General features: G+C 42.5%; 1 protein-coding gene across 6 annotated transcripts; it reads left to right on the top strand.

The window, feature by feature from the left end:
* Positions 1-6: 6 nt before the first annotated feature.
* Positions 7-24,841, top strand: loxl3b (lysyl oxidase-like 3b). Of its 6 annotated transcripts, XM_024270247.1 has the most exons (17): positions 7-368; positions 5,675-6,003; positions 7,837-8,000; positions 9,451-9,668; positions 12,934-12,999; positions 14,875-14,925; positions 17,227-17,434; positions 17,517-17,697; positions 18,468-18,622; positions 19,006-19,176; positions 20,084-20,243; positions 21,594-21,837; positions 21,911-22,026; positions 22,107-22,243; positions 24,206-24,317; positions 24,386-24,450; positions 24,556-24,841. In XM_024270247.1, exons 2-17 carry the CDS (start codon positions 5,682-5,684, stop codon positions 24,556-24,558), a joined length of 2,373 nt encoding a protein of 790 aa, XP_024126015.1. In that variant the 5' UTR covers positions 7-368; positions 5,675-5,681; the 3' UTR covers positions 24,559-24,841. The 6 variants fall into 6 exon arrangements, with proteins under 6 accessions (XP_024126015.1, XP_024126024.1, XP_024125999.1 ...); XM_024270256.1 differs by lacking the exon at positions 19,006-19,176 and adding an exon at positions 19,598-19,753 and having other exon boundaries at positions 24,386-24,841; XM_024270231.1 differs by having other exon boundaries at positions 24,386-24,841.
* The last annotated feature ends 6 nt before the right edge of the window (positions 24,842-24,847 follow it).

Below are 24,847 nucleotides of genomic sequence, written 5' to 3'. Positions count from 1 at the left end.
TCACACACGCGCACACGCAGACGAGGCCAGCAGAAGGAGCGACATTCATCGCTTTCAGGCGCGAAACCGGCAGGAGAGCCGGAACCGGCCGTGAAAAGGGTCAGTGTCCGCGCTGGGCTGGTCCGGCCCCTTCCTCCTCCCCCCTCAGCGAAAGCTGCACAGCTGGCAGCCACGGACGCTGTGATCCGGAGCTGGGGGGTGGTGGTGGGGAGGTGGGGGCATCTACGCGCAGACTGAACTCGGTTTGATGGACGACGCCAGTTAACGCGGCTCCGCGGGTAATTCTTCATGTTTTTGTGGTGAGAGCGCTTTATTCCATCGGACTTTAGGACCCCCCACCCTCCATCAGTCCACTAACACAGCTGAAGGTAAGACATTTTTCTGATCGAACTCAAAGTGACTTTAAAAGTTGCGTTCCAGATCAGGGGAGAGGCTTAATCCGGATCAGATGTGAACGCTACAAATCAGATTATAGCATTTATGAAGGTGTTGAAGATGATGTGGAAACTGGATAAAGACTAAAGATAATGAAGATGATGGAACAGGGGCGGAGCTATAGGGGGCACCCCCCCCCCCAATCTTTGTGTCAATATCAATCTTATATTTGACAAATAAAGAAAAAAATATTTAAATATAAACAAAACTATATTAATAAAAACAGTTAGAAATATGTATTTTTATCCTTTCACTTTCCACTCTGCTGTTCTCATTTGCCACCCATCCAAAGTACCCCCCTCTTGCCCTCTCATATAAAATGTTCTAGCTCCGCCCCTGTGATGGACCAATAATGAATAAAACAGAAAAGTCGAAAACTGTACAGGAGGAGCTTCCCTGGACCCTCCTTCAGGAGAGACCCTCTTATGAAACCGCCGATGTCGGCCTTTTCCATTCCTCTGTTCAAACTTCTGCTCCACCACACAGCCATCCCCATCCAGACGGTAAATTACCTTTAAAGAGTAATTCATTACTGGATGAAACTGTCATTAAGATAGTCATTACCTAATTTAAGAGATAATTCTCTACTTGTTAATTTACTGTACATTTGTTCCACTCCAGTCCTAATTCTATAAGGAAAAAATATATCGAGTCTCAAATTAGATCTGTCTTTTGAAAACATGAAGAACTATGAAATATGTAAAATCCACAAAATCAAAACATAGAAGAGCAATCAGGTTTCCAGCTAACACCAACTCATTAATGTACAGTTTTGCTTGTTGACACTACGGCAATGAAAAGTAATTTATCTCCAGGACATAAATTGTACTTAAATATTGATCAAAATACACCCCATAGGAAATGAATGAGAAAGTCTTCAAATTTCTACATTTTTAGTAGATTGTCAACAAGCTTTTAAATATATTCACACTCTATGTTTTCAGCTTTTAAAGTAATTTAGAATTGCAGTTTACCTAAAATTGTAGCAACTTGCTAACATTTTGGCTAATTTGGCATCTACTGAGGTTTTTTAATTTAGAGTTTAGCTTCTTTTTAGCAACAGGCTAACGTTTTTGACTAATTTTGTTTACAGAGGAATTTTAGGCTATTTTGGAGTTTAGCTAGTAATATTTAAGCACCATGTTATTTATTTAGCTAATTTGGCATCTACTGAGGTTTTTAAAGACTTATTTAGAGTTTAACTACTATTTTAGCAACAGGCTTATGTTTTTGATTAATTTATTTTACTGAAGAATTTCGAATTTTGAAGTTTAGCTAGTATTTAAGCAATGAGCTAGCTTTTTGGGGGGCTAATTTGGCATCTAGTAAAGTTTTTTTGTTTTGCTAATTTGGAGCTTAGTTCATATTTAAGCAACACACTAAATATTTTTAAGCAATTTTACTAAAAAGTTTTCAGAAATTTAGGTCAACTTCAACACTTTTTCATAGTTCTTCAACAAGATTTCCAGTCATTTAGCAAATTTAACATTTTGCAAATAGCTTTTACATTTTCAACAAATCCCTGCAGCATTAAAGTAAATTGCGTTATCATTTTTAACAAAAGCATCAGCATCTTCAGCGGCTACTTTCTGCAAAAAACATTCACACTAGTATTATTGCAGGTAATGCAACTTTTCTGGTTTGTTTTTATTATTCACCTATAATGATTTCACTGTGAGTAATGAAGTAATGAGGGTTTTTAAAGTCTAGTAATCTTAATTTAATTACAGAAATGTGAACTATAAGTTGTTATGTTCCTTTGTTACTGGCAAAAGTAATAGTGCATCACCTCCAACATTGTTGGAGTTTCCTAAACATTTAGAAGCTTAAATTTGGAAATAGCAGTTTTACTGAATGAGGACCAGAACTCTGGACCCATATCTGCTCATGTTTGAAATGTTCTAAAGTGCCAACAGGTGTTTGGTTAATCTGATAAGAGGTCTGAGGCAGAAATACGGTTGTTTTTCTTTAAGGCTGAGGAGCAGTCACCTCAGATCCATCAGACTGCTTGAGAGTGCAGACCTCTGGAAGTGATTTCTGTGAGAGAGCATGTGAGCGGGATGGAATGTGAGCCCACGCTTCTCACTGCATGTGTGAGTGTTGAAGTGGGGGGGTGTTACTGAGAACCTGATCCGTGGGCGCGCCGGCGTGGAGCATCAGGTCTAGGAGCAGTCTGAACATTCGGCTCTATGGGGAGAGCTGCCTCTGATCTGCTGTGGTGTGGTTCTGAGGTCAATCAGAGGTCTCAGATTCTTGTTTTCCTGCACACTTCCTGTGGTCATCGTTGGACGTCGTCGTACAGAGGCGACATGAAACCACTCAGCAGCAAGACAAAAAAAGGTCCGGGTGGAATTTGGTACAGAACTTCGAAAGTTGGGTTTTATGGAGCGATGAGACATAAAAGATAAACTTTTAGCAAAACAACAGAATAACCCAGATTTAGGGAAAAGCCCAAACATAGCAGCTCATCTGTGAAACACAGTGGAGGAGATATCATGGTTACAGACAGACGGATAGATAGACAGAAAGATAGAAATTTGATTATACATAATGCACCATAAACATTAGTTACAAGGTTTGTGTCACCTCAATAAAACTTGTAGTTCCCACTGGCCCCCACCTTGAATGTTCAAAACATTTGATTGACAGATTCTCCTGAGCCCCACTTTCACTGGAAGGGGTTTGGACTTTCATTAAGCTCACTCCTGATTGGCAACAATAGTTGCCATGGCAACGCATATTCAGACTGACACGAACAATCACTGCTTACTGACCTCGTCTGGCTCCAAATGGTGGCATCTGTATTTCGGAAAAATGATGAGTAAATTGACTTCATTTCGTTGGAGCTGAAAGTAAACCATCAACTGATGACATCACACTCACTCAGTCCAGTTCTCTCATGCAGTCAATGTGTGAGACCCATCATGATGAGAGTCAGACAGATTGAATTTTCCATTTTGTGTGAGTGTGTGTGTGTGGGAGGGGGGGGGGGTGCATTGCAATTTTCAAATTTCATAATCAAATAGAAAAATTAAGTATTAATTGAATATCACTGTGAATTTTTGGTGAAAATAAAATCTCATGATTTTCCAGTCAGATTTTCCATGGTAATAATCACACAAGGTTGTTAGAATCCACTGCAAAAACCAAGCACAGCCTCATTGGCCACGTTATTTTAAAAGGGTCTAAATGAGGATTATGACATTGAGATATTCCTTGTTTTCACAATGTGCAATGTTGTAACCCACTGTAACTATTTTACTAAATAAATAAACGTTTTAATGATAAACTCTCAAAGAAACTGTTCAAAGAGATAAAACAACATTAAAAGTGAGCAGATCAAATCTGAGGAATGTAAAAAACAGATGGAATAATAAAGAAAAAGCAGTCCTGAACATATGAACGATTAGGCTATTGAATGATGAATATATCCAGCTGTAACCGTTTTTGGGACTCTGGAACGCAGCCTCAGGATCAGGCTCAGAACATTAGGAGAAGGTCCCACAGTCTGGAACCAATGAGGCCTTCCAGGGGGCAGAATTGAGGAGAGGAAGGCTTATGTAATGAAAAGCGGAGACAGACTGAGATTCAAAGAAAAAGAAACAGACAGTCAGGAAAAACATGCACAGAAAAGTCTTCAGACCAAACAGCATTAGAAATAGAAGGGAGGAAGTGACAACAACCCAAGGTGCTAATGTGTGATCATCCATAAAAGACCCGCTACAATGAAAGTTGTTGTTTGTTCACCTTTCAGCAAATCCCATCAGGGGTCACCAATCAGCTTTTCCTGATCCTCACATTTGGTTTGGCAGAGAGTTTTACGGCGGATGTTCTTCCTGACCCAACCCTGTATTTTAGCCGGGCTGGGGACCGGCACAGGGAGACCCAGACTCGGGCCCCCCATTGGCTTTATTGTTAGGGCGTAGAGCAAAGGGTCTTACCTAAGGACCCACACTGGAATCAGCTCATCACACCCCCAGGGGAAACAAACCCTGGTTTCCAGTCCAGTGAGAATTGTGTTTTTGGTGTTTCTAATGTGTTTTTTGTAATATGTTTTCTCATGGTGGAGGACATATATAAAGGAAATTAAGGTTAAAGTTGCATTTCTGAGTATTTTTTTTTTCAAATTGTTGAGAATTAGGAGCAGGCTCATGCCTGCCCATGAGTCCTTGAGCAAGAACCCCACATTGCTTCTGATGATAACGGGGTTGGTGCCAGTGTTCAGCAGCATATGGAAACCCGCTTGGGACATAAGAGCTGCCATCAGTGTGTGAATGTGACTCTAAAGCACTTTGGGCCTTTTAATAAGTTAGTAAAGCACTATACAAGTATTCACCATATGACATTTTAGAATGACCAAATGCAACCGAGCTTGGTATAATAAAGAGCTGCAAACGCCTATTATTGACTGTATACAAAAAACTGGACAGAGTGAGTGTGATGTCACTCACAGAAAATGGTTTTGTTCCAACTCCAATCAAATGAAGTCAACTCAGTCACTATTTACTTATGTAAACGTCGCCGTGTCAGAGCCAGAAGACATCAATAAGTACCTTGTGGTCCGGGTCAATGTTTCTATGGCAACTACTCTCACCAATCAGGAGTGAGCTTACTGGAAGGCCACACCCCTTTCAGTTGGAACCAGGCTCGGGAAAATCTGTCCTTCAAATATTGTAAATGTTTGACGTGAGACCACACTTTAATCCATTCACCTGATAGCTCAGTTTATAAGTTGAATTACTAATAAAGAAAAAACATAATAAAAAAAGAGGATTATCAAGAACATGTTAAAGTTATCAAAGCTAGAATGGTTATTCTGACCAATAGAATGACTTAGAAATAGCTGTTTATTTCTCTGTTGAAATCTATGGGGTTTTGGCTTTATTGGAAACAGCAAGTACTTCCTGTTTGGAACACAAGGGGGAGGGGTCTCTCAGTCCAGTTCTCATATACTGTCTGTTTCTGTTTCTGCAAAGGAGAAACTTTGCATGAACTTCATTGGTTGAAATTGTAGATTAGGAGATATCAAACAGAGAAGCCTCAGCGGAGTACGCTCCCCAGTGGTAACTTTATAAATTTGAATAGGACTGACAAAGACTTTTATAAATGGGGCAGACAAACCTACACAGATCTCTCATGAAATGTGGGCTTGGATGGGGGTACCAACAAATGTTTCTGACTGCAACCATCTGGGATTTTAACTTTAACTTCTGTTTGTTTTGTCTTTTCTCACCTGCAGTAAAACCATGGAGACCTCAGAACGCAGGAAGCAGCTAGCCTTCAGCTTGCTCTTTGGGTTGTGCTTTCCTTGTTGTTTGGCTCAGACTACAACCACAGCTCCAACCAGAGACACCCCCACACCGTCCTCTCAGGCCAGGATCAAGGTCAGACTGGCCGGCTACCCTCGGAAGCACAACGAGGGCCGCGTTGAGCTCTTCTACAGAGGAGAGTGGGGGACCATCTGTGACGATGACTTCTCTTTGGCAAACGCCAACGTGCTGTGCCGCCAGCTAGGCTTCGTCTCCGCCACAGGATGGACCCACAGTGCCAAGTACGGAAAAGGCCAGGGTAAGGGATGCTACCTGAAACAGTATGTGCCCTGTTTCAGGTGGAAATAACTCAGCAAAGCTGTGAACGAGAATCAAACTGATGTTCTCTTTGAAAGTGAGCCTTTCCTACAGCAGCAGACTCGTGCGGTTCCTCTCCTCTAAGCTCAGCATGACTCATTTGTACAGTAATCGTCTGTTTTAGCTGTGATTAGAGCTGTCACTCTGAGTTGTGAGGAAAACATTAGGAGAGTGCTGGAGTCTGAACATAGTCCAAGGTTTGTCTCTAAAATAAACTATGTCAGAACATCAGAGGGAAAAGCTGCACTATAGTTTGTGGAGCAATTTCACTAAACAAACATCAGAGATGCTGTTTCTCTACAACTGAAACTCAGCTGCAGCTAGAAGACAATTAAGATCAATTTATTTAAAAAAAAAGCAAATTCACAGTAGAATTCATCTCAAAGGGCTTCATACAGAAAAAAATAGTCGAAAATGAATTCAAACCTGTTTAGTTTCAGTTATCCTAACTCTGTTTTCTGTGTAGAAGTGACAAACAGATTTTCGCGTTCCCTCATTTATTGCAGAAGTTACATGCTAAAAATAACCTCCTTGTTACACACTTTCTGTACTTTTCCCAGACAGACATGAAGATTTTCTCTCTCTCTTAATGTTCAAACTTTCATAGAAAATGAAGTCTACGATTATAGAATAAAAAAAAGTTTGATCGCAATCAAAGATTTGTGTAGATTTGACAAACTGAACGGATGAATAGAAGAGATATGACAGGGAGGAGATTGATTAACGCGGTCAGCAGCCAATCAGGACGCAGAACATGGTAAAAAAAAAAAAAAAAACAACACAAAAAAACGATGAAACAGCAAGAAAGTAAAAGGTGAACCACGATACCACAGGATACATAATAGTCCAGGTCAGGGGTCTGCAATGCGGTGCTCCGGAGACACAAGCAGCTCTTTAATCACTCTATTGTAACTCTGGATTTGAGAAGAAATGCAAACAAATTGAATCAAAAATCAAAAATTTTAGTTTAGATTTTTAACATATTAACTGAGTAAAAGTATTTTGTATTTCTGTTTAATCTACTGTCAGAGCCATTTCTTTTTAGAAAATTACAATATCAAGTACTTTACAAGTATATATTTTGGTTAAAATTGGATTCCACACCAATCTCATGTTTATATTTAATAATAAAAAGATAAAAAGGATGATGGTGCACCATCAAGAATCTTATTTGACACAGGATGCATCTTATTTTGAAAAGACATAGTATGACATTTGTAATATATAGAAAGACACAACACTATCATATTCATTTTTATGTAATTATGTAAAAGCTTAAATACTTAGGCTTAATGGTCGCAAAAATATAAATAAAGCATATTTTTTGAACAGTAAAATGGAGTATTGTGACTCTCGCTGGGTTTTGGGCCAAAAAGTTCTTTTAGGATTAAAGGTTGCAGACCCCTGGTCTAGGTTATATTCTGAAAATGATGACAGGTGACTGTGGTGCAAAAAAAAAAAACCCTGGAAATTGGAGATATTTCCCTCACAGCAAGAAGGGGGTTTAAAAGCACGCTTCTGTTGTTTCTAAAGTGTCTCTTGGTGTGAATGTGAGTGTTGGAGTATAGCATCTCTTGACCCTGAAAGGGATTGAGCAGGTTTGTAAAATGGATAAATGGTTGTATGAAAAGCAGATAACTACAACAACAAAAAAAAATCCACATTCATGAAAGAGAAATAGAGCAGGAGGTGGAAAAGATGAGAAAAAAACACATAGTCTATCCTAAAACAGACCTAAAAACCTTACCCTATATTTACCTCTGCTCTTCTGCAGGTAAAATCTGGCTGGACAATGTTCTCTGTAACGGAGGAGAAAAGAGCATTGACTCCTGCAAGTCTCGCGGGTGGGGCAACAGTGACTGCACTCACGATGAAGACGCTGGCGTCATCTGCAAAGATGAGAGGATTCCCGGCTTTGTGGATTCCAATATTATCGATGTAAGTCACCGAAGCGCGTGGAACAGATTTCTGCTGGTGTTCTTGAGGACTGAGCTAGGTTCTCATAAAAAATGAAAAAACAATGTAGACATTGATGTGAGAAGGAGTTAAAATGTGAAGGCTAAAGCCTTAGTCACAGCTGCCTTTTACAAGTGGCTGCAGGTGACAAACGGGCAAATCTGTACGGAAAATGCAGACGATCCATACACAATTGTAAGATCCCAGATTACTTGGTGAACCCAAAGAGCAAAAAGGTTCATAGACATTTTTTCTACAGACATGCTGTGGGTGACAGGTTGTAGTGAGCAACACGTAACAGGGTAATAGTTGAGACACAGATGTGTCATACAGATTTTTTATTTTGTTCAACCCCCCAAACCCTGTGTAGAGAGGCCCGTTATTGCTGTTCAAGAGCTCTTCGGATGTCCCTTGTACCCACTCCGAGAGTTAGAAAGGAGTAAACTAGACAGAGAGTAGTAGTGTGTGGTTATCGTATGAGCACTTGAGTATCACGCGCACACCTCATGTATACAGTATTACATGTGGTCAGTATGAGCCAATACATGCACCTTACCAACGACTGGACGCCATGAAGATAGAGCATGATATAATCGTGTGTGTAAATGTATCGTTAAGTATCTGTAAGGATAATGTCAGTTACATGTACTCATGACGTACGAGTGATGTTCTTATACGGCTCAGGACGCTAGCAACTGTTGCTAAGGACTTTTCTGACGTCCAGATCCAGCAACAATAGCAAATGCAAAGTTTTAAACACAAATCGAACTGAAATATTACAAAGCAAATACAAAGCTATCATCAAAGAAGTGTGGACATGCAGAAGATATCAATTTGGGGGCCACAAATGGCCCGCGGGCCGCCAGTTTGAGACCCCTGGGCTACACAAAAATTGAAAAGTCTTTACTACATGTCTGCATCTCACCTACTTCACCTTTACTTACCAATACATGTTGTATAAGTATGTACTGCAAATTGATGCCCGCAGCATGCCCATAGAAAAATATGTGTATTAAAAAATGTTCTCTCTTGCTAATGTCTACAATCTTAAAATTGTGTGCTTGTCTTGTACAGGTTTACCCATATCCACCTGTAATGAGAGTTGTAGCTAAGACTTTAGCTACAGACGTTCATCTGTTTGCGACAATGTGCTGATGTGTACCTGTAAGGTTTAACCCCTTAAGACCTGGCATCCACATACCTGGACGTCACAGTTAGGGTTATAGTTCCTCTGCTTAACTGGGGCCCTGTGACTACATGTTTAGATGATTAGCTCATATATTAGCTCAGGTCCTACGAGATTAAGCTGGAGCAGAATTCTGTGAAAAGCCAGATCTGGAAGATGTGGAGATTTTTTCTCCACAGCTTTTATCAGTTTGCTGCTTTGGGTAGAGCTCAGGATTTAATTACTGTTTGTCGACCTGTCCTCCAGGCGCAGGTGGATGAGTTCAAAGTGGAGGAGGTGCGACTCCGTCCAGTTGTGGGCACAACTCGCAAGAAGATGCCCATTACTGAGGGGGTGGTGGAGGTGAAGCACAGGAACGGCTGGGCTCATATCTGCGACCTGGGCTGGACCGTCCAAAACACCAGAGTCATCTGCGGCATGCTGGGGTTCCCACATGAGCGGAAGGTCAACAAAAACTTTTACAAGTGAGTTTCTGACCCAAGTTTGAGCTTCAGAGAAAAAATAATGAAAAACAGGAGGTGAAAGCTGGTTTTAGGTCTCCAGAAGGACACTTGGTAAATGGACACATCTTTTCTCAGCATGATGACAGAAGCATGATGCTGTTGGTGGTCTTTCATTGAGTATTTGGGGGAAACCTTGTCAGGAGCTTGAAAACAAAGAGTTTGATGATTCAGCTGGGAATGGCCTCACTAGATGGTACAGCAGTCTATTGAGGTGACACTTGACAGAGGTGAATCCAATAAGCATGAGGTTGACGTCTGAGCAAGAGACCGGTGACTTAAAGAAGTGGAACTTAGGTCTGAACAGGAGGACAGAATCAACGTCCAAATTCAGTCCAACAAACAAAGCTGTGTTTGGACCGAACGTGATTTAGGCAATTAATTTGTGTGGGCTCGCCATCTGTCCTAAAGCTGTTTGTAAGCGTGTGGGAGGAGCTACCAGCTAATGTTTTTAGCCTGATTGCTACATGGAGTGGTGCCTTTGTTTATCTCAATTACAATACATGGAAGACACTGATGATGTTGACAGATCAGGTTTATTTCTGTTCTCTAAAATCTTTATAAAAACATCAGTAACCACATCTCTATGTTTGGATTCATGAGATCATTTAGAGATTCTCCCGGTACAGTGTCCTCCGCGGTCTTTCTGTCTCTCCGTGACCCATTTTGAAGGCTTGCTGTCCTGCATTGACTCAAGAGGAAATAATTAAAAACAAGAACATAATCAGGGAAGCTTTTTTTATTATTATTATTATTGTCATAGAGTTCAGGATGTCTGAGCAGGCTGCCTCTCCATCCTGCAGCGGCTCTCTGTCTGACCGCCAACAAGAATCATTATTCTGACTAATAGAATGAGTGAGTAATACCTGTCTATTTCTCTATAGAAGTCTGTGGGATTTTGTCTTCTTGGAGCCAGCTGGTACTTCCTGTTTGGAACACCCCCGAGTCTTGCTGTCAACCGGTTATACAGTCTATGCTCAGAGAGCCTGGTTTGAGAGAAATCCTTAGAGATGCACGAATGGATCAAAATACTGCTTTGTTTTTCATTAAGAACTATTATAATACACTTACAAGCTCAAGAAGTTTGCATTATACATAAGCTATTTAAAGACCCACTTCAATAAAAATCATGTTTTTGGTGTTTCTACCTTGTTCTTGTGGCATTTTTCTAAAGATGAAGGACATTTATGACAAAAATCAAGCTGAAAATTACACATGTGAGTATTTCTTCATTAAAAATGCTTAGAAAATGCTTGTAGGTGTGCAGAGCAGAAGTAGTTCTTTAGAAATTACCCTCTGAGTTATGCCCGCTAACTGTATATAAGAACTGGACAAAGTATCCGCTCCCCCGTTGCATTCCAAACAGGAAGTGCCCGCTGGTTCCAAGAAGCCAAAATCCCATAGAGTTCTATAGATAAATCAACAGCTTTTACTCGGTCATTCTGTTTGTCAGAATAACCATTCTTGCTCTGATACATTTTTATTTACATGTTCATGATAAATCTAATAGTTTTAAAAAATATTTCTTCTCTATTGCAAGTTATTCAAGTTATAAACTGGCCAATCAGATGCCTCAGTAAAAGCATGTGGTTCCTGCTGGAAACATTTGATTGACAGAGTCCCCATCACCAACTTTAGTGTTAGGAGTGTGGCTTTTCAACAAGCTCACTCCTGGTTAGCGAGACAGGTTACTATAGAAATGTTGACTTGGACTGACTCAGACCAATCACTGCTTACTAACGTCTGATTCCAACATGGCGACGTCTGTATCACGGAGAAATGTCTTCTGAATTGACTTCAGTTTGTTGGATCGAGCCAACACATTCTCAATCTCAACTTGTCAGATATTGACGTTGGGTTAAGGACGCCTCCACGTTACTTTTTGACGTTTTGGGTGTCCCCAACTCGTTTTTGACGTGCTGGCTATTCGTAACATCAAGGGTCCGCAACCTGGATGCGGTATTGGTCCTCAGGACGCAGCCAGTACTGGTACCCTAAGCTGGCCCTGGACAGGGTACCAGACGCGGTATGGTACCCAAACCAGTACCTAATGCGAACTGGTACCAGATTAGGGTACTGGTTTCCTCCTTGTTCTGGTACAGAACATGTGTCAAAGCCAGATCCGGCCATCCAGATTATTTTATTTTTTTGTTATTAATGGCCCGATGTTATCTTGACAAAATATATTTTTATTAAGAGTAAAATATTGAAAGTTATTAGCTATGTTGGATTAAAAGGATTTATTCTGGAATTATATTTCTGCCTGTTTATTATTCATACTAATGTTAAAAAGTTAAATTTTGAAAATGTAGTTTTAGAGTGTTCAATAAATGTTTATCCTGTTCGGCCCTCAACTCAAGGTGTGTTTTGGATTTTGGATTTTACAGCCCCTCACAATCCCAACATAACACAACCCGTGCAACAAAAATGAACTAAAGAAATACTCAGAAATGCCATTTTGAACTTAATTGTCTTTATCTATGTCCTCCATCATCAGAAAAAGAAACATGTTGAAAACACCATGTTCAGCAGAGCGGGTCTTAGTGGCACAATTGTATCTATATGTTCATAAATGTTAAGAATAAAGCATTTTATTCCCCTGTGTTCCCATCTCAAAAGAAGCCTCTCCACCACACTGTTTGCTCCGGTTGATAAAATCTCCAGATCTCTTTGTAAAGGATTGTTTGTGGTAGAGAGGTTAAATGCTTGTATAATACTGCTAAAGTATCAGCAGCTTTTAACAATGATTCATTTTTATTACCTCCCTCTTTTGCTCATCTGTTTCTAGGCTGTGCTCCAACCGCTAGAACTCCTAGGAAGATAATAAACAGTCGAGGACTTGTGCGGATGTTAGCCTTTGTTCAGTCTGGAACAGGAATGTTTCCTTGGTTATGATGGGAATGTTCTTCCCAGCTGTTAGATTTACACAACAAGGGAGACGTGCACGAGTGGGGCGTGCATGACCGCGGCTCCACGCCTGCTCCGTGGCTCTTCTTCGTCTGTCTGGAGCACTTACAAAGGGTTTTTTTTTCAAGTTTAGTTGGTCTGCAGAAGGTTACAGCGGCACTGGGGGTGGGTCCTCTCAGGCATGTGTGAGGCTCCACGACTGACCTCTGAGGAGGTCAGACAGTACAGATTTGTGCGATCTGGACGGTTCTGCGAAACGGGGAAATTCAGAAGTGTGCTGCGATGTTTGCTCCTGTCTGTGTGATGGATCTCACTGTTGCAGATTGATGAAAAGGCGAGCAGCGGAGACGGTCTCCGGTCCGAAGCGGTTCCCCTTAGCCAGTGGAAGGTACCTGGGTAATGGGAAAACCCACTGCTGCTGTTGTCACAGTGGGTTTCCTGAGGCTGCACTTCCTGCTGTGGCTGGATGAACCCCTCCCCTAGATTTTCCTCTTTTCTTGTAACTTTTTCATCTTCATGGCACTGACTGAGACTCAGCCTTAAGAACCTTACATTTCCTTTGGTCATTAATGTTCATTAGGACAATACTTTTCTCCATGTCCTTCTTTACATCATCTGGTCATCTTTTGATCTATTGTTAAAGCATTCCAGTGGTCTTTTAATTACGATTATGTCGTTTTTAGCCAAAATTCCCAAACTTGTGTTTTCTAGGACATAGTTTCTGCAGAGCGGCAGGAGTTCATTAAAAATTCACCTCTCAGTTGTGGGCGGGACTCCTTCCTGTCACAGAGCGATTACTGAGCCCTCCACACTCTCCCACTAGCTTACAGCCCCTCACTAACCCAACGTTACCAAAAATGGCGAGCAATATTGGAGCTACGCAGACATAGAGTTTTGATCCAGATTCCAGCTCAGACGAGGAAAACAAAGACATTCGTGGATTCTATTTGTTTGGAGGCGTATGCATTTTTTTCAAACTTCATTTTTTTAGTCTCCTACTGATTTACAACAACTTGAATAAAGAAATACAAAAAAAATTTAACTTTAATTTAAATTTTTTTATACATGTCTTTCATCATCAGAAAAATAGCAAACGAACATGTTAAAAACATAATTTTCATTGGAGTTAAAAAAGCCATTTTTGGACCAGCTAATGTCAGTGTTGCAGTCAAACTCTTAATGGAAGGGGGGGTCAATGACTCGATTCCTGAGGCTCTGCCTGTGCATTCTGGAGGCAGCCAGTCTTTGTTTATCCCATAAAAACTAACACTATCTAAATTTCTGGATGGACATCTTAAAGGAGCCCGGCGTCTAAAGTAACGAACACCAGTTTGAGCTGGAATTTATTGAAGACAGGACACAACTGGATACAGTGTTCTGCATCTAAAATGATTTTTTTTTGCTCAGTGGAGAAATTGTGTGTTGGTGTTAGACTGGGGGCGGAGCTGGCAGAGCAGACTCTTCCTGGAGGGGGCGGTTGGCATCATGCTGATCAAAATAGCGCTTTGGGGTTCTTTACAGTGAGGAATGAACAGTATAATGCACTTAAAACCTCAAAAAGTAGAATTTTCATGGTAGGACCTCTTAAAAAAAAGGATTACCAAGAACATGTAAAAAATGTATCAGATCAAGAATGGTTATTCTGACAGATAGAATGACTGAGTAATAGCTGCTTATTCCTCTATAGAAATCTATGGGATTTTGGCTTCTTGGAGCCAGCAGGTACTTCCTGTTTGGAATTGAAGGGGAAGTGGTCATTCAGTCCAGTTCTCATATACAGTCAAAGTTCAACGCTTCAATCTAACCTTGTGTACTGAGAGTCCAGCAGGGAGCGTTCATCGTGATCTCTGAACTGTGCTGTAGCGCCTGTCTTTGACCCCAAAGTGCCTCTCAAATGTACCAACCTCTTACAAAACTGCTTATAGACCAACAAACTTTTGCAAACATCTTCTCTTTATAAAACAACAACAAAATTAACATAAACAAAAAATCCTGAGATGAACATGATGCCTTTTTAAAGCTGGGGGGTCCACTTCCCCCCCATGAAGGAAGGCCAGCATTTCCTGATACACCTGTCCTACCTGCTGCTGCTCATCTGGACCAGGTGTGTCCAGCCTATCAGAAGCTGGGAAGACAAGTGTCCTCCAGATAGTCCCCTGCTTTGAATGGTGCCACCTTTACATGACCTTTGCCACCACAAGTCAACAACTTTCCTCTGTGGCCTCTCCCCAACACTGAAGACTAACCTGTATTTACCTTGCAGGCTGACATCTAAAGCTAAAGCTAATTCTGTGCAGAGCCGCCCTGGACAAAGGTAATCTGATAGGACTTTAGCAGCTGCATGGATGAGTACTCACACAGACATAGCCATCAGTTTAAGATGTTGGAGCCACGTACACATACATCTGCCCCACACATGTGAACCATGACTGATATGATTCGCTGCTAGCTTCATGGAAGAGCCAGTCCTCTAATCTGATGTCATCACCACGTCCTTCTTCGCTTTATTTTCATGATTCGGACATCAAACAAGGGTTTTACAAAGGTATCCTGAGCAAATATGAAAACAGTTTTTAAACAATTAGTTCATGTATTTAGGATACAAAGTAGTCCAGACCCAGTTCTGTTCCTCGTTATCCTCTGATAAACAGCAGCAGCTGCACAATTCTTTAAGAACTGTTTGAATTCAGACACGTCCTCCTATCGGCTCAGATCACAAACAAAAGACTCGGTCCAGACTTAAACCAAACCTTTATACAGGTCATTCCACAGTGGACCTGCTGCAACTTTATTTTGCTGTTGAGCCAAATTTTTTGTGAACTGGTGGAAGACATTCGGCCCCCACCATCACACTCATACCTCCATGTCTGAGTCTTTCTGGAAGTTTCTCTGTTATCTGACCTGATCTGAGTTTACGCCTTCATTTGTTTTTTGCTTCTCGTGTGACTTCTGGAACGACTCGTCCTTTTGGTTGTTTGCTCCTGAAAGTTTCTCATTAATTTTCTTTAGTTATGGATGCAAATAAAGAGGTTTTGTTTAGATCTTTCAGTAGTTTCAGACTGTAAAGGCAGGTTTTATTCTAGTGACTGAAGAGTGTAAAGAAAGAGTGTAGGGACAGCGAATGAAGTGTAGATCTTTCACTCGAAATAGTCTATAGTTTAATTCATTTAATTTTTTTATGACAAATATTAATTACTATTCCAACACATTTTCATCCCCAAGTCGTCACATATTGACGTTTGGTTAAGGATCAAAAACTGACGTTTTGGATGTCCCAAACTTGTTGTTTTTTGAGGTACTGACTGTAAAATCAAGGATCTGTGACCCTTGGGACGTGGACTGGTCCATGGGACACGTGCGTTACCAGTACCCAAACCCAGTACGCGGAACTGAACACCAACCAGTACCAAACACAGTACCGGACCCGAATCGGTACCAGACATGATACCAGGCACGGACCAGTAGCCGGTTAGGGTTAGAGTATCGGTACTGGGTTAGGGTACTGGTGTGCCCTGCCTCCTTGTACTGGAATGGTTCTGGTTCAGGGCCCAGAGGTTGGTGATTTAATTAGAACAGCCAGCATGTCAAAAAAACGACAAGTTTTTTACACGGAAGGGTCCTGAACCAAACGTCAATATATGATGAGCTGGGAGTGAGAATGTGTTGAATATTCATAAAAGTGTGTGAAAGGATGTGTGACTTTCACCGAGTCGATTCTACCATCAATGGCTGTTTGAGTCTCTGTGAACTTTCACCACAGACAGCAATATTTACCTTTCTGATTGACATTTGTTTACCACTTCAGGCCACACCCATCAGTCCATTCATCCATCCATCCATCATTCATCCATCATCCATCCATCATCCATTCATCCATCCATCCATCCATCCATCCATCCATCCATCCATCCCTCCATTGACATATCTATTTATGTGTTTAGTATACAGCTGTAGGAGAAATAATGTGAATATTTTGGAATTACTTTGTTTTATGCATAAACTGGACAAAAGAATGTTTTCATTAAAAACACGAAAACATAAAATGGTGTGATTTAAGCAAGCAATATTGTTAAATTGAGATAAAAAAAAAACCACTAAAGGTTCACTTACTCTCTCTCTTGCAGCTGTACATCATTCTTCCATCCCTCTATTTGGTCTACAGCTATCAATCTTTCCCTACACAATCCATCCATTTCTAAATAAACATCTTCTCATTTATGTTTCTATCCATTCATCTATTTATCTATATATTCATACATTTATCAATTCCTCCATCAATCCTTCATTTGCTACATTCATTTATTCATTCATCTATTAATCTCTTCTTCTATCAATATATCCATCATTCTTCTACTTTTTCATTCATGTTTATATCATTTAATGTATTTCTTTCATCAACCCCCTTGTTGTAAATCCATGCACACAAACAAAACACAACCATCCACCTTCTACCCATTAATCTCTTCATGTCTATAGTGATCAGTCCATTCTTTCATTGAACCATCCATCAAAGCATTTATTCATTCATGTCTATATCAGTTTATCCATCCCTTCATCCATGTGTTAATCCTCCCATCTATCCACACACTAATTTGTTCCTCTTCCACCCCCCCAGGCTGTACTTGGAGCGTCAGAAGAACCATATCCTCGTCCACTCTGTGTCTTGTACTGGAACTGAGGTCCACCTGGCTGCCTGTCCCCTGGAGTATGCCAAGCCCAACAGCACATCGTCCTGCTTGGGGGGCATGCCGGCTGTGGTCAGCTGCATGCCGGGGCCGCTGTTTCTGCAAAACAGCAGCCTGAAAAAGAAAGTGAAAGTTTCGGTAAAATCCCTCACTTACAGCAGGCATTTTTCACCAGATGAGTGTTTCATATCATTGTTCCTGACCGTCTGTATGTGTTCAGGCCAATGTGAGGCTGAAGGGAGGATCCAGGGTGGGAGAGGGCCGAGTGGAAGTGCTGAGGGACCGTGACTGGGGAACAGTGTGTGACGACCGCTGGAACCTGCAGTCGGCCAGTGTGGTCTGCAGGGAGCTGGGCTTTGGCACCGCCAAGGAGGCTCTGACGGGGGCCCGCATGGGACAGGGTGAGCTGTGACACCAGATCATGTGTACTTGTTTTATTTCCTTAGTTCAATTCTTTTGAAAATCCATTTATTTCTCTTTTCAATTAAAGTACTTTTGTAAAAAGCAGGCTGTATAGTGCGTGGGTTTTTCCATGTTCTTGTCAGGGCTCTGTCCAAGTGGTATGCTTGTCAATGCTTCAAGAATTGACCCATTAGTCTTTAGTCACATGTACCAGTATGGGGGGTTGACCATACAAGTGTTGCAGGTCTGTAGGGGGTTGTTGAGAAGAGTCACTGCGTCTTCAGGGGAGTACAGGTGTGTCTTACAGTTCCCTTGAGGCTTTAGGCTACCTAAAGAGACATTCATGAGAATGAGACATACAACTGTTGTGGGTTTGGTAAGTGTATCGTGAACTATTTGTAAGGTTAATATACTGGCCCCTTAATGACCCCCCAGGGATGCTGCACGCATGGTGTGTCAGTAAAATGTCAACTGAAACTACTCTTTAATTGCCTAATTTCCTCATTTCTAACAGTCAGGCTGACTACAAGGAGACTCCAGGGAGCACACACTTATCTCTTGGACAGCAGTAACAGGCTCCTTGTGCAAATAAGCACAAGACATGCTAGCGTCTCTCTTACTTTACTCATAATCACAGCCTGAGCCTGAGTCTGAGATGAGTCTGAACTAAGTCTGAGTCTTAACTGAGTCTCAGTCTGAGTCTAAGTCTAAGTCTGAATGGAGTCCAAACAGAGTCTAAACTGAGTCTGAGCTGTGCCTCTGTGCTCAGGAATCGGTCCCATCCACATGAACGAGGTCAAATGTGTGGGTCACGAGAGGTCCATCTGGACGTGCCCCTACAAGAACATCACAGCCGAGGACTGCCAGCACACGGAGGACGCTGCTGTTCGCTGCAACGTGCCCTACATGGGCCTGGAGAACTCGGTCAGACCTGCCACTCTTCTGATCACATTCGTGCTTCTTCTGCATTTATTTATGGGTTAAAACCCTTCTTCATGTCAGATCTGAGGACAGGAATGTGGAGAGATGATTTTCTTCAGCGCTATTTGCTGCTCTGACTCTTTGTAGAAGCTGTGCTTCAACAGAGAAGCTTTTTTCAGACTGACTTCTGTTTTTCTGACTTTGCTTCTGTGTCTTTTTCCTTGCATGGACACATGGATCAGGCTAAAAACTCTGTCCCTCTGTCCTCCAGGCCCTAACTCATGCAGGGTTTGGATCTTTATTTGGATTCTTTTCTGAGAAACTCCAGCCTCAGCTCAGCTGGAGTTTCCCTCTCCTCCGTCCCCTAACCTGCTGCTCCCATACAGATCCGAATCACCGGAGGGCGGACCCGCTATGAGGGCCGAGTGGAACTACTGATCCCGGACTCAAACGGGACTCAGGGGTGGGGTCTGATCTGTGGTGAGACCTGGACCACCAAGGAGGCTTCGGTGGCCTGCAGACAGCTGGGCCTGGGTTACGCTAACCAGGGCTTGCAAGTAGGTCACTAACCCGTGCAACAGAGCGAGCGCCGATCTTCATTTTTCTCGTAAAAATGTAGCTGGCTCCGCCCACATCACAACTGGTCTCTTGATGTGTGTTGCCCAGACTCTGGACCTCTTTTCTTTGTCTGAATGGCAGCAGCTCCAAGTTGTTCAGGCAGACCACCCTGCCTTACTTTGAAGATTTCTCAGCAGATCTCTCAAAGCTGTGAGGGTGAAGCAACTGAACACGAGTCCTTTCATGACAGAAAATAATCAGAGACTTTCTGCTCACACTCCACAATCCGAGCAGTTCTCCTTCTAACAACTTCAGATGCCCTAACCAAAGTGCTGCTTCAGCAGTCCTCAGGACTGCAACCTAACACGCAGCTCAGACCGCGCAGACGGGACACTGACTCCCAGCAGGACCTCTCTACAGATCCGGATTGTTGGTGGCCGGAGCAGTTATGAGGGCCGAGTGGAAGTTCAGGTGGGGTCCAAGTGGGGCACGGTATGCAGCTCAGGCTGGACCACCAAGGAGGCCATGGTGGTGTGCAGACAGCTGGGGCTGGGCTACTCCATGCACGCCATCAATGTGAGTAGGAGCCTCGGATGAAACGACTACATCACTGAAGTGTGAGGATCCTCGTGCCTAGTTCATTTGTTGAGCACATGCCTGAGCACTGTGCCCGACGAGACATTAATTGATACATTGAGTTGGTGCCATGTCATTGGCTAATTAGAAATTTGCATTAACGAGCAGTTGGACAGGTGTGCCTAATTAAGTTGCTGTCCAGAGTTTATCCTGCAGTGGCTGATGGTTGATGATGCTGGATCTGTGTATGAGTTTGTGAGTGACCTGTTGCTGAGTTAGCGCCTGACCCACCTTTGCTCCTCTCTTCCGGTTCTGTCCCGCCCCTCCAAGGAAACCTGGTACTGGGACAGCAGCAACGTGACCCAGATGGTGCTGAGCGGGGTGAGGTGCACAGGGGAGGAGATGTCTTTGAGCCAGTGCCAGCACCACAAAACTGTCAGCTGCCAGAAATCTGCGGCAAAGTTTGCAGCCGGAGTCATCTGCTCTGAGAGTGAGTCGTCGCCATGGAAACCAGAGGATGCACAGCCTGTCTGCATAAATCCTCCCGCACACAGCCAACCTGACGTGGGTCAGGACCCGGCGACAGCGCACCGGTCCACACGCAGGAACACAAACAGCAGAGGCCTTCCTTTACTTTAGCACGTTTGTGTTGAATTTTTTATGAAATCCTAAAGATAAATCTGTGTGCCACTTTAGCTCCAATATGATCATCCAGACACTACCAGGTTCAGGCATAAAACATACAGCTGACAAACCAGCTCTGAAATGTTCTGGAAAACCACAAACATAAAAAAAGTTTGCCTTCAAGTAAACAAATGTGATTGAGTTAGAATCTTTAACAAAAGTTTCTACTCAGTTTAGGTAAACATGATCACTTTTCTATCGGTGTCGGTTCAGGTTTAGAAAGTAGAAATGGAACAATGCATAAACAATACAATAAACAGAGGTTTACCTGTCAAACATAGGATAATTAAGCATCAGATCATAGATTGCTTGAAAGGGAGTGGGAAGAAACATTTTCTTGTTTCTGGAATTTTCTAAACTCTTGAGGAAATATTTTTTAAAACTATTTATGGTCTAAAACATTATTTTTTCCTCCTACTTTCTTCTTCTTCTGGAATAAGTGTAGTGCTATAGTGCAATCGCCACCTAGTGGTCAAACTGAAACGTCCTCCAGGAGAAGCAGAACAATGTTTCCAATGTTAATGATCTGAACATTTTAGTTAGAATTTCTCATTTAGAGAATCCATGAAACACTTTATGTTATTAACAATTTCATTATTTCACTGATACATTTACAGTATGTGAACTGGATTAGATGAATGTAAATTGAATCAAATCATTTGTGGAAATTATTATCGATACCCTTTAAGACCCATTCTGATAAAAATTATGTTTTCTGTGTCTTCCTGATGATGGAGGACATATATTAATAGAATTCAGCTTAAAATTGAATTTCTGAGTATTTCTATATTCAAATTGTTGTGAATCAGGAACAAGCAAAAAAAATCTGTTTAAAAAAGGTCATATTTGTGATGTAGAAAATACTGTGAGTGGGGCACAAGCTCCCTCCTCCAAGCTCTACGCAACAAGGAGGGAAAGGTGAGACAGCCCCGCCCACGACTCAGAGGTAAATTTCTACTGAACTCCTGCCCCTCAACAGAAACTACATCCTAGAAAACCACACAGGTTTTTTTTCATTTTGGCTAAAACTGTATAATCATAATTAAAAGATCACTGGCTTCTATAACAGATCAAAAGATAGTCGGGGTCAGACTTTAATGATGTTTGACTGGCAGTACGAACTTGAGAAGATCAGACTCTCTTCCCGTCTGCACAGCGGCCTCTGACCTGGTCCTGAACGCACCCCTGGTCCAGGAGACGGTCTACATTGAGGACCGCCCTCTGCACATGCTCTACTGCGCCGCCGAGGAGGACTGCCTGTCCAAATCTGCCGCCAAGGCCAACTGGCCGTACGGACACCGGCGCCTGCTGCGCTTCTCCTCAGAGATCCGTAACATTGGCCGTGCAGACTTCAAGCCAAAGGCTGGCCGGCACTCGTGGGTGTGGCACGCCTGTCACGGGTGAGCCGGAGTCTGAGACCTTTTAGAACAGATCCTGAAAATGACAGATCATGTGCAGCTTCTGTTTCTGCAGCCACTATCACAGCATGGACGTCTTCACGCACTACGACCTGCTCAACGCAAACGGCACCAGAGTGGCCGAGGGCCACAAGGCCAGCTTCTGCCTGGAGGACACCGACTGTCAGGGGGGTGAGTGACGCTTCAGTGTAGTGAGGTGGTGGTGGGGGGCTGCGCTTCATACATCTTTCATGATGGTCTCATTGGTCCAGGCGTCTCCAAACGGTACGAGTGCGCCAACTTTGGAGATCAGGGCATCACTGTGGGCTGCTGGGATTTGTATCGTCACGACATCGACTGCCAGTGGATTGACATCACAGACGTCAAGCCTGGAAACTACATCTTTCAGGTGTGTGTGTGTGGGGGGGGGGGGGGGGACACAACAAGAAGTTATTTTGTCAGGACTCTAGAGTTTGTTGTGCATTGAACAACCTGGAACAAGCTCACTTATGATGGGCAACAGTAGTTCCTCTAACAACGTGACTCAGACCAACTCGGACTAATCGCTGTCGACGAGTTGTAATCTGGCGGTAGACGTATCCGGGAGTAACGGCGAAGGCTCCGGCCTGATTTCACGAGGGCTGGAGGTAAAGCATTTCCTATGAGGGACCTCAACACTTGTTATGTCCAGTTCTTATTAACGGTCTATGGCTGTAGATGTATGTTGGTCTGTTTATCCACATGCAGGTGGAGGGAAATCTCCTAAGTTTCTCCATTAGGGGGGTTGATTTTAAACACTCACACAGTTTTAGTCTATCAGTTAAATTAAAAAAATCTCTGTAATTCTTCCAAATCTGCTCACCATAATGAGAGAAGACACTTACCACAGTGCATTTGTGTTTATTTATAATAATTTGTGTATAAAGTTAGACCTTTCTACATGTGAGTGGAGCCCCCTCATGGTGACGCGGTGAAGTGTCCACTTTTGGATCCGAATCAACCAATCGAGGCGGCATGTCTTTTCCAAATGACATTTTTAGGACAGGTGGGGGCGTCGGTGGCTGCATGAACTCTAAATTCCGTCTGTGTTTACCTGAATGTGTACATGGTAACTTCCAGGCATCATATGAAGGCATATCTTTCCGTGTTTCCCTAGTAACCACTATGTTTTCTACTACTTTGAGAACAGCCGGTTCCTGTCAGGCTGGAGCCTCACTGCCAAAGTACTGAAGGAATTGGATTTATCACTTTCTCAAACTCCACAGTTTGTTTGGGGATGAAAAACATTTTTTATCACCAAATATGACAGACTTGAACTAAGCTTTTTTACATTTTCTTTTCTAAAAAAAAGGACAGAAAATAATTTTCCTCGAGAAAAAATAATATTTGAAAGGAAATCTATATTTTTGTTTTCATTTGTTAATACTTTTCCTTCTTTGGTTTCTGTCATTGTGATCTTCCTCTGAAGTTTGTAGACATTTAAGCCAATCAGACGAACACAAGCAGAACATCGACTCTATGTGAGAACTGGACTGAGTTAAGTGTGACGTCATCCATAGAAAATGACCAGCGTCCAGCTCCAACCACACGAAGTCAGTTGAGTCGCCCTTTTTTTGCAACACAGAAGCGGCCATATTGGAACCAAAAATTGTCATTAAGCAGTGATTGGTCCAAGTCAGAGTCATTGTTTCTATGGCAACCTTTCTCTCCAATCAGGAGAGAGCTTGTTGGAAGTCCACACACCCTGAAAAAGGTCGATCAAACTTTTAGAGCGTTCAACTTGAGACCACATACTTTCATTGTGTGATCTGATTGTTCAGTTTATAATTTGAATAATTTGCAATAAAGAAAGAATATCATAAAAAAAATTAAGATTATTAAGAGGTTGTTTAAAAAAAAGGTATCTGACAAATAGATCGACTGAGTAATAACTTTATTTCTCCTATGGGTTTTTTGTTTTTGTCCTATTTGAGATGTGAGGGGGAGGGGTCACATCATCCAGTTCTCTTGTACAGTCAATGGAACAGAAGACCGTCCAGACTGAAAGACAAAAGTTGAACTTGTGAAAGAACTCCTTGTTCTTCTAGTAGAAACTTCAACAACTTCGGGTCTGTGACAACCTGAAAGTTTCTTTAGAATCTGCAGGTGGAAGTAAAGTCTCCCAGGACATTTTTTTTTATTTAAAAAAACATTCCCAGTATCGTTTTAATTATGATTATGAAGCTTTTAACCAAATTCCCACAACCTAAATGTCTTAAAAAAACTTTTTTCATGTTGATCTGAAGCCTCTGTTTCCAAATCTCCTCTGAGGGGGCGTGGCCTTTGGAGCTGTCTGTCTTGTGCCCCTAAACTGAACCTGTGTGCCCCCCAGGTGGTCATTAATCCCAACTATGAAGTGGCGGAGAGCGATTTCTCCAACAACGCCATGAAGTGCAACTGCAAATACGACGGCCATCGGATCTGGCTCCATAACTGCCACCTGGGTGAGCAGGAGTCTAAGGTGTCTGAAGGGAGGGGAGGAGCCTGCCCTGACGAGTGTCCTTTCCTGCAGGTGGGGCTCTCAGCGAGGAGGCAGAGAGGTTATTTGAGAAATACCCCGGACAGCTCAACAACAAGGTTTCCTAACCGGCGCCGTACGGCTGAACGAGCCGCTCCACGCCGAGCGTTCGTCTTCAAAGCCTCGCTTCCCTTTCCAGCTTTTATAACCACGTCTGCTTCCAGTAACCGTCAGATGAAGCCTGGCTCGCTTTCCAGTAGAACTGCACTCGAGTGCCGAGCAGGTCTGGGACGGATCTGCAGAGGCTAACCCCCCCTCAACGGAAACTCCCCGCCGCATCATCTGCTCCTCCAAGTCTCTGAAAATGTTGGAGGAACAAGCAGCAGCATTTTTCTGAAGTATTTATTTTCCATGTGGAGGGGCGGGGTGGGGGGGACGGGTTCTCAGAAACTGCAGCTCACTCATGAAGCCTGTGTGTGTGTGTGTGTGTGTGCGTGCACAGATGTAATCACAAAT

Source organism: Oryzias melastigma, linkage group LG22 (genome assembly GCF_002922805.2).
Source record: "Oryzias melastigma strain HK-1 linkage group LG22, ASM292280v2, whole genome shotgun sequence".
In the NCBI taxonomy this organism is placed as follows: domain Eukaryota; kingdom Metazoa; phylum Chordata; class Actinopteri; order Beloniformes; family Adrianichthyidae; genus Oryzias; species Oryzias melastigma.
The sequence above is the reverse complement of the archived record's forward strand: the minus strand, read 5'-3'. Positions and strand labels throughout refer to the sequence as shown.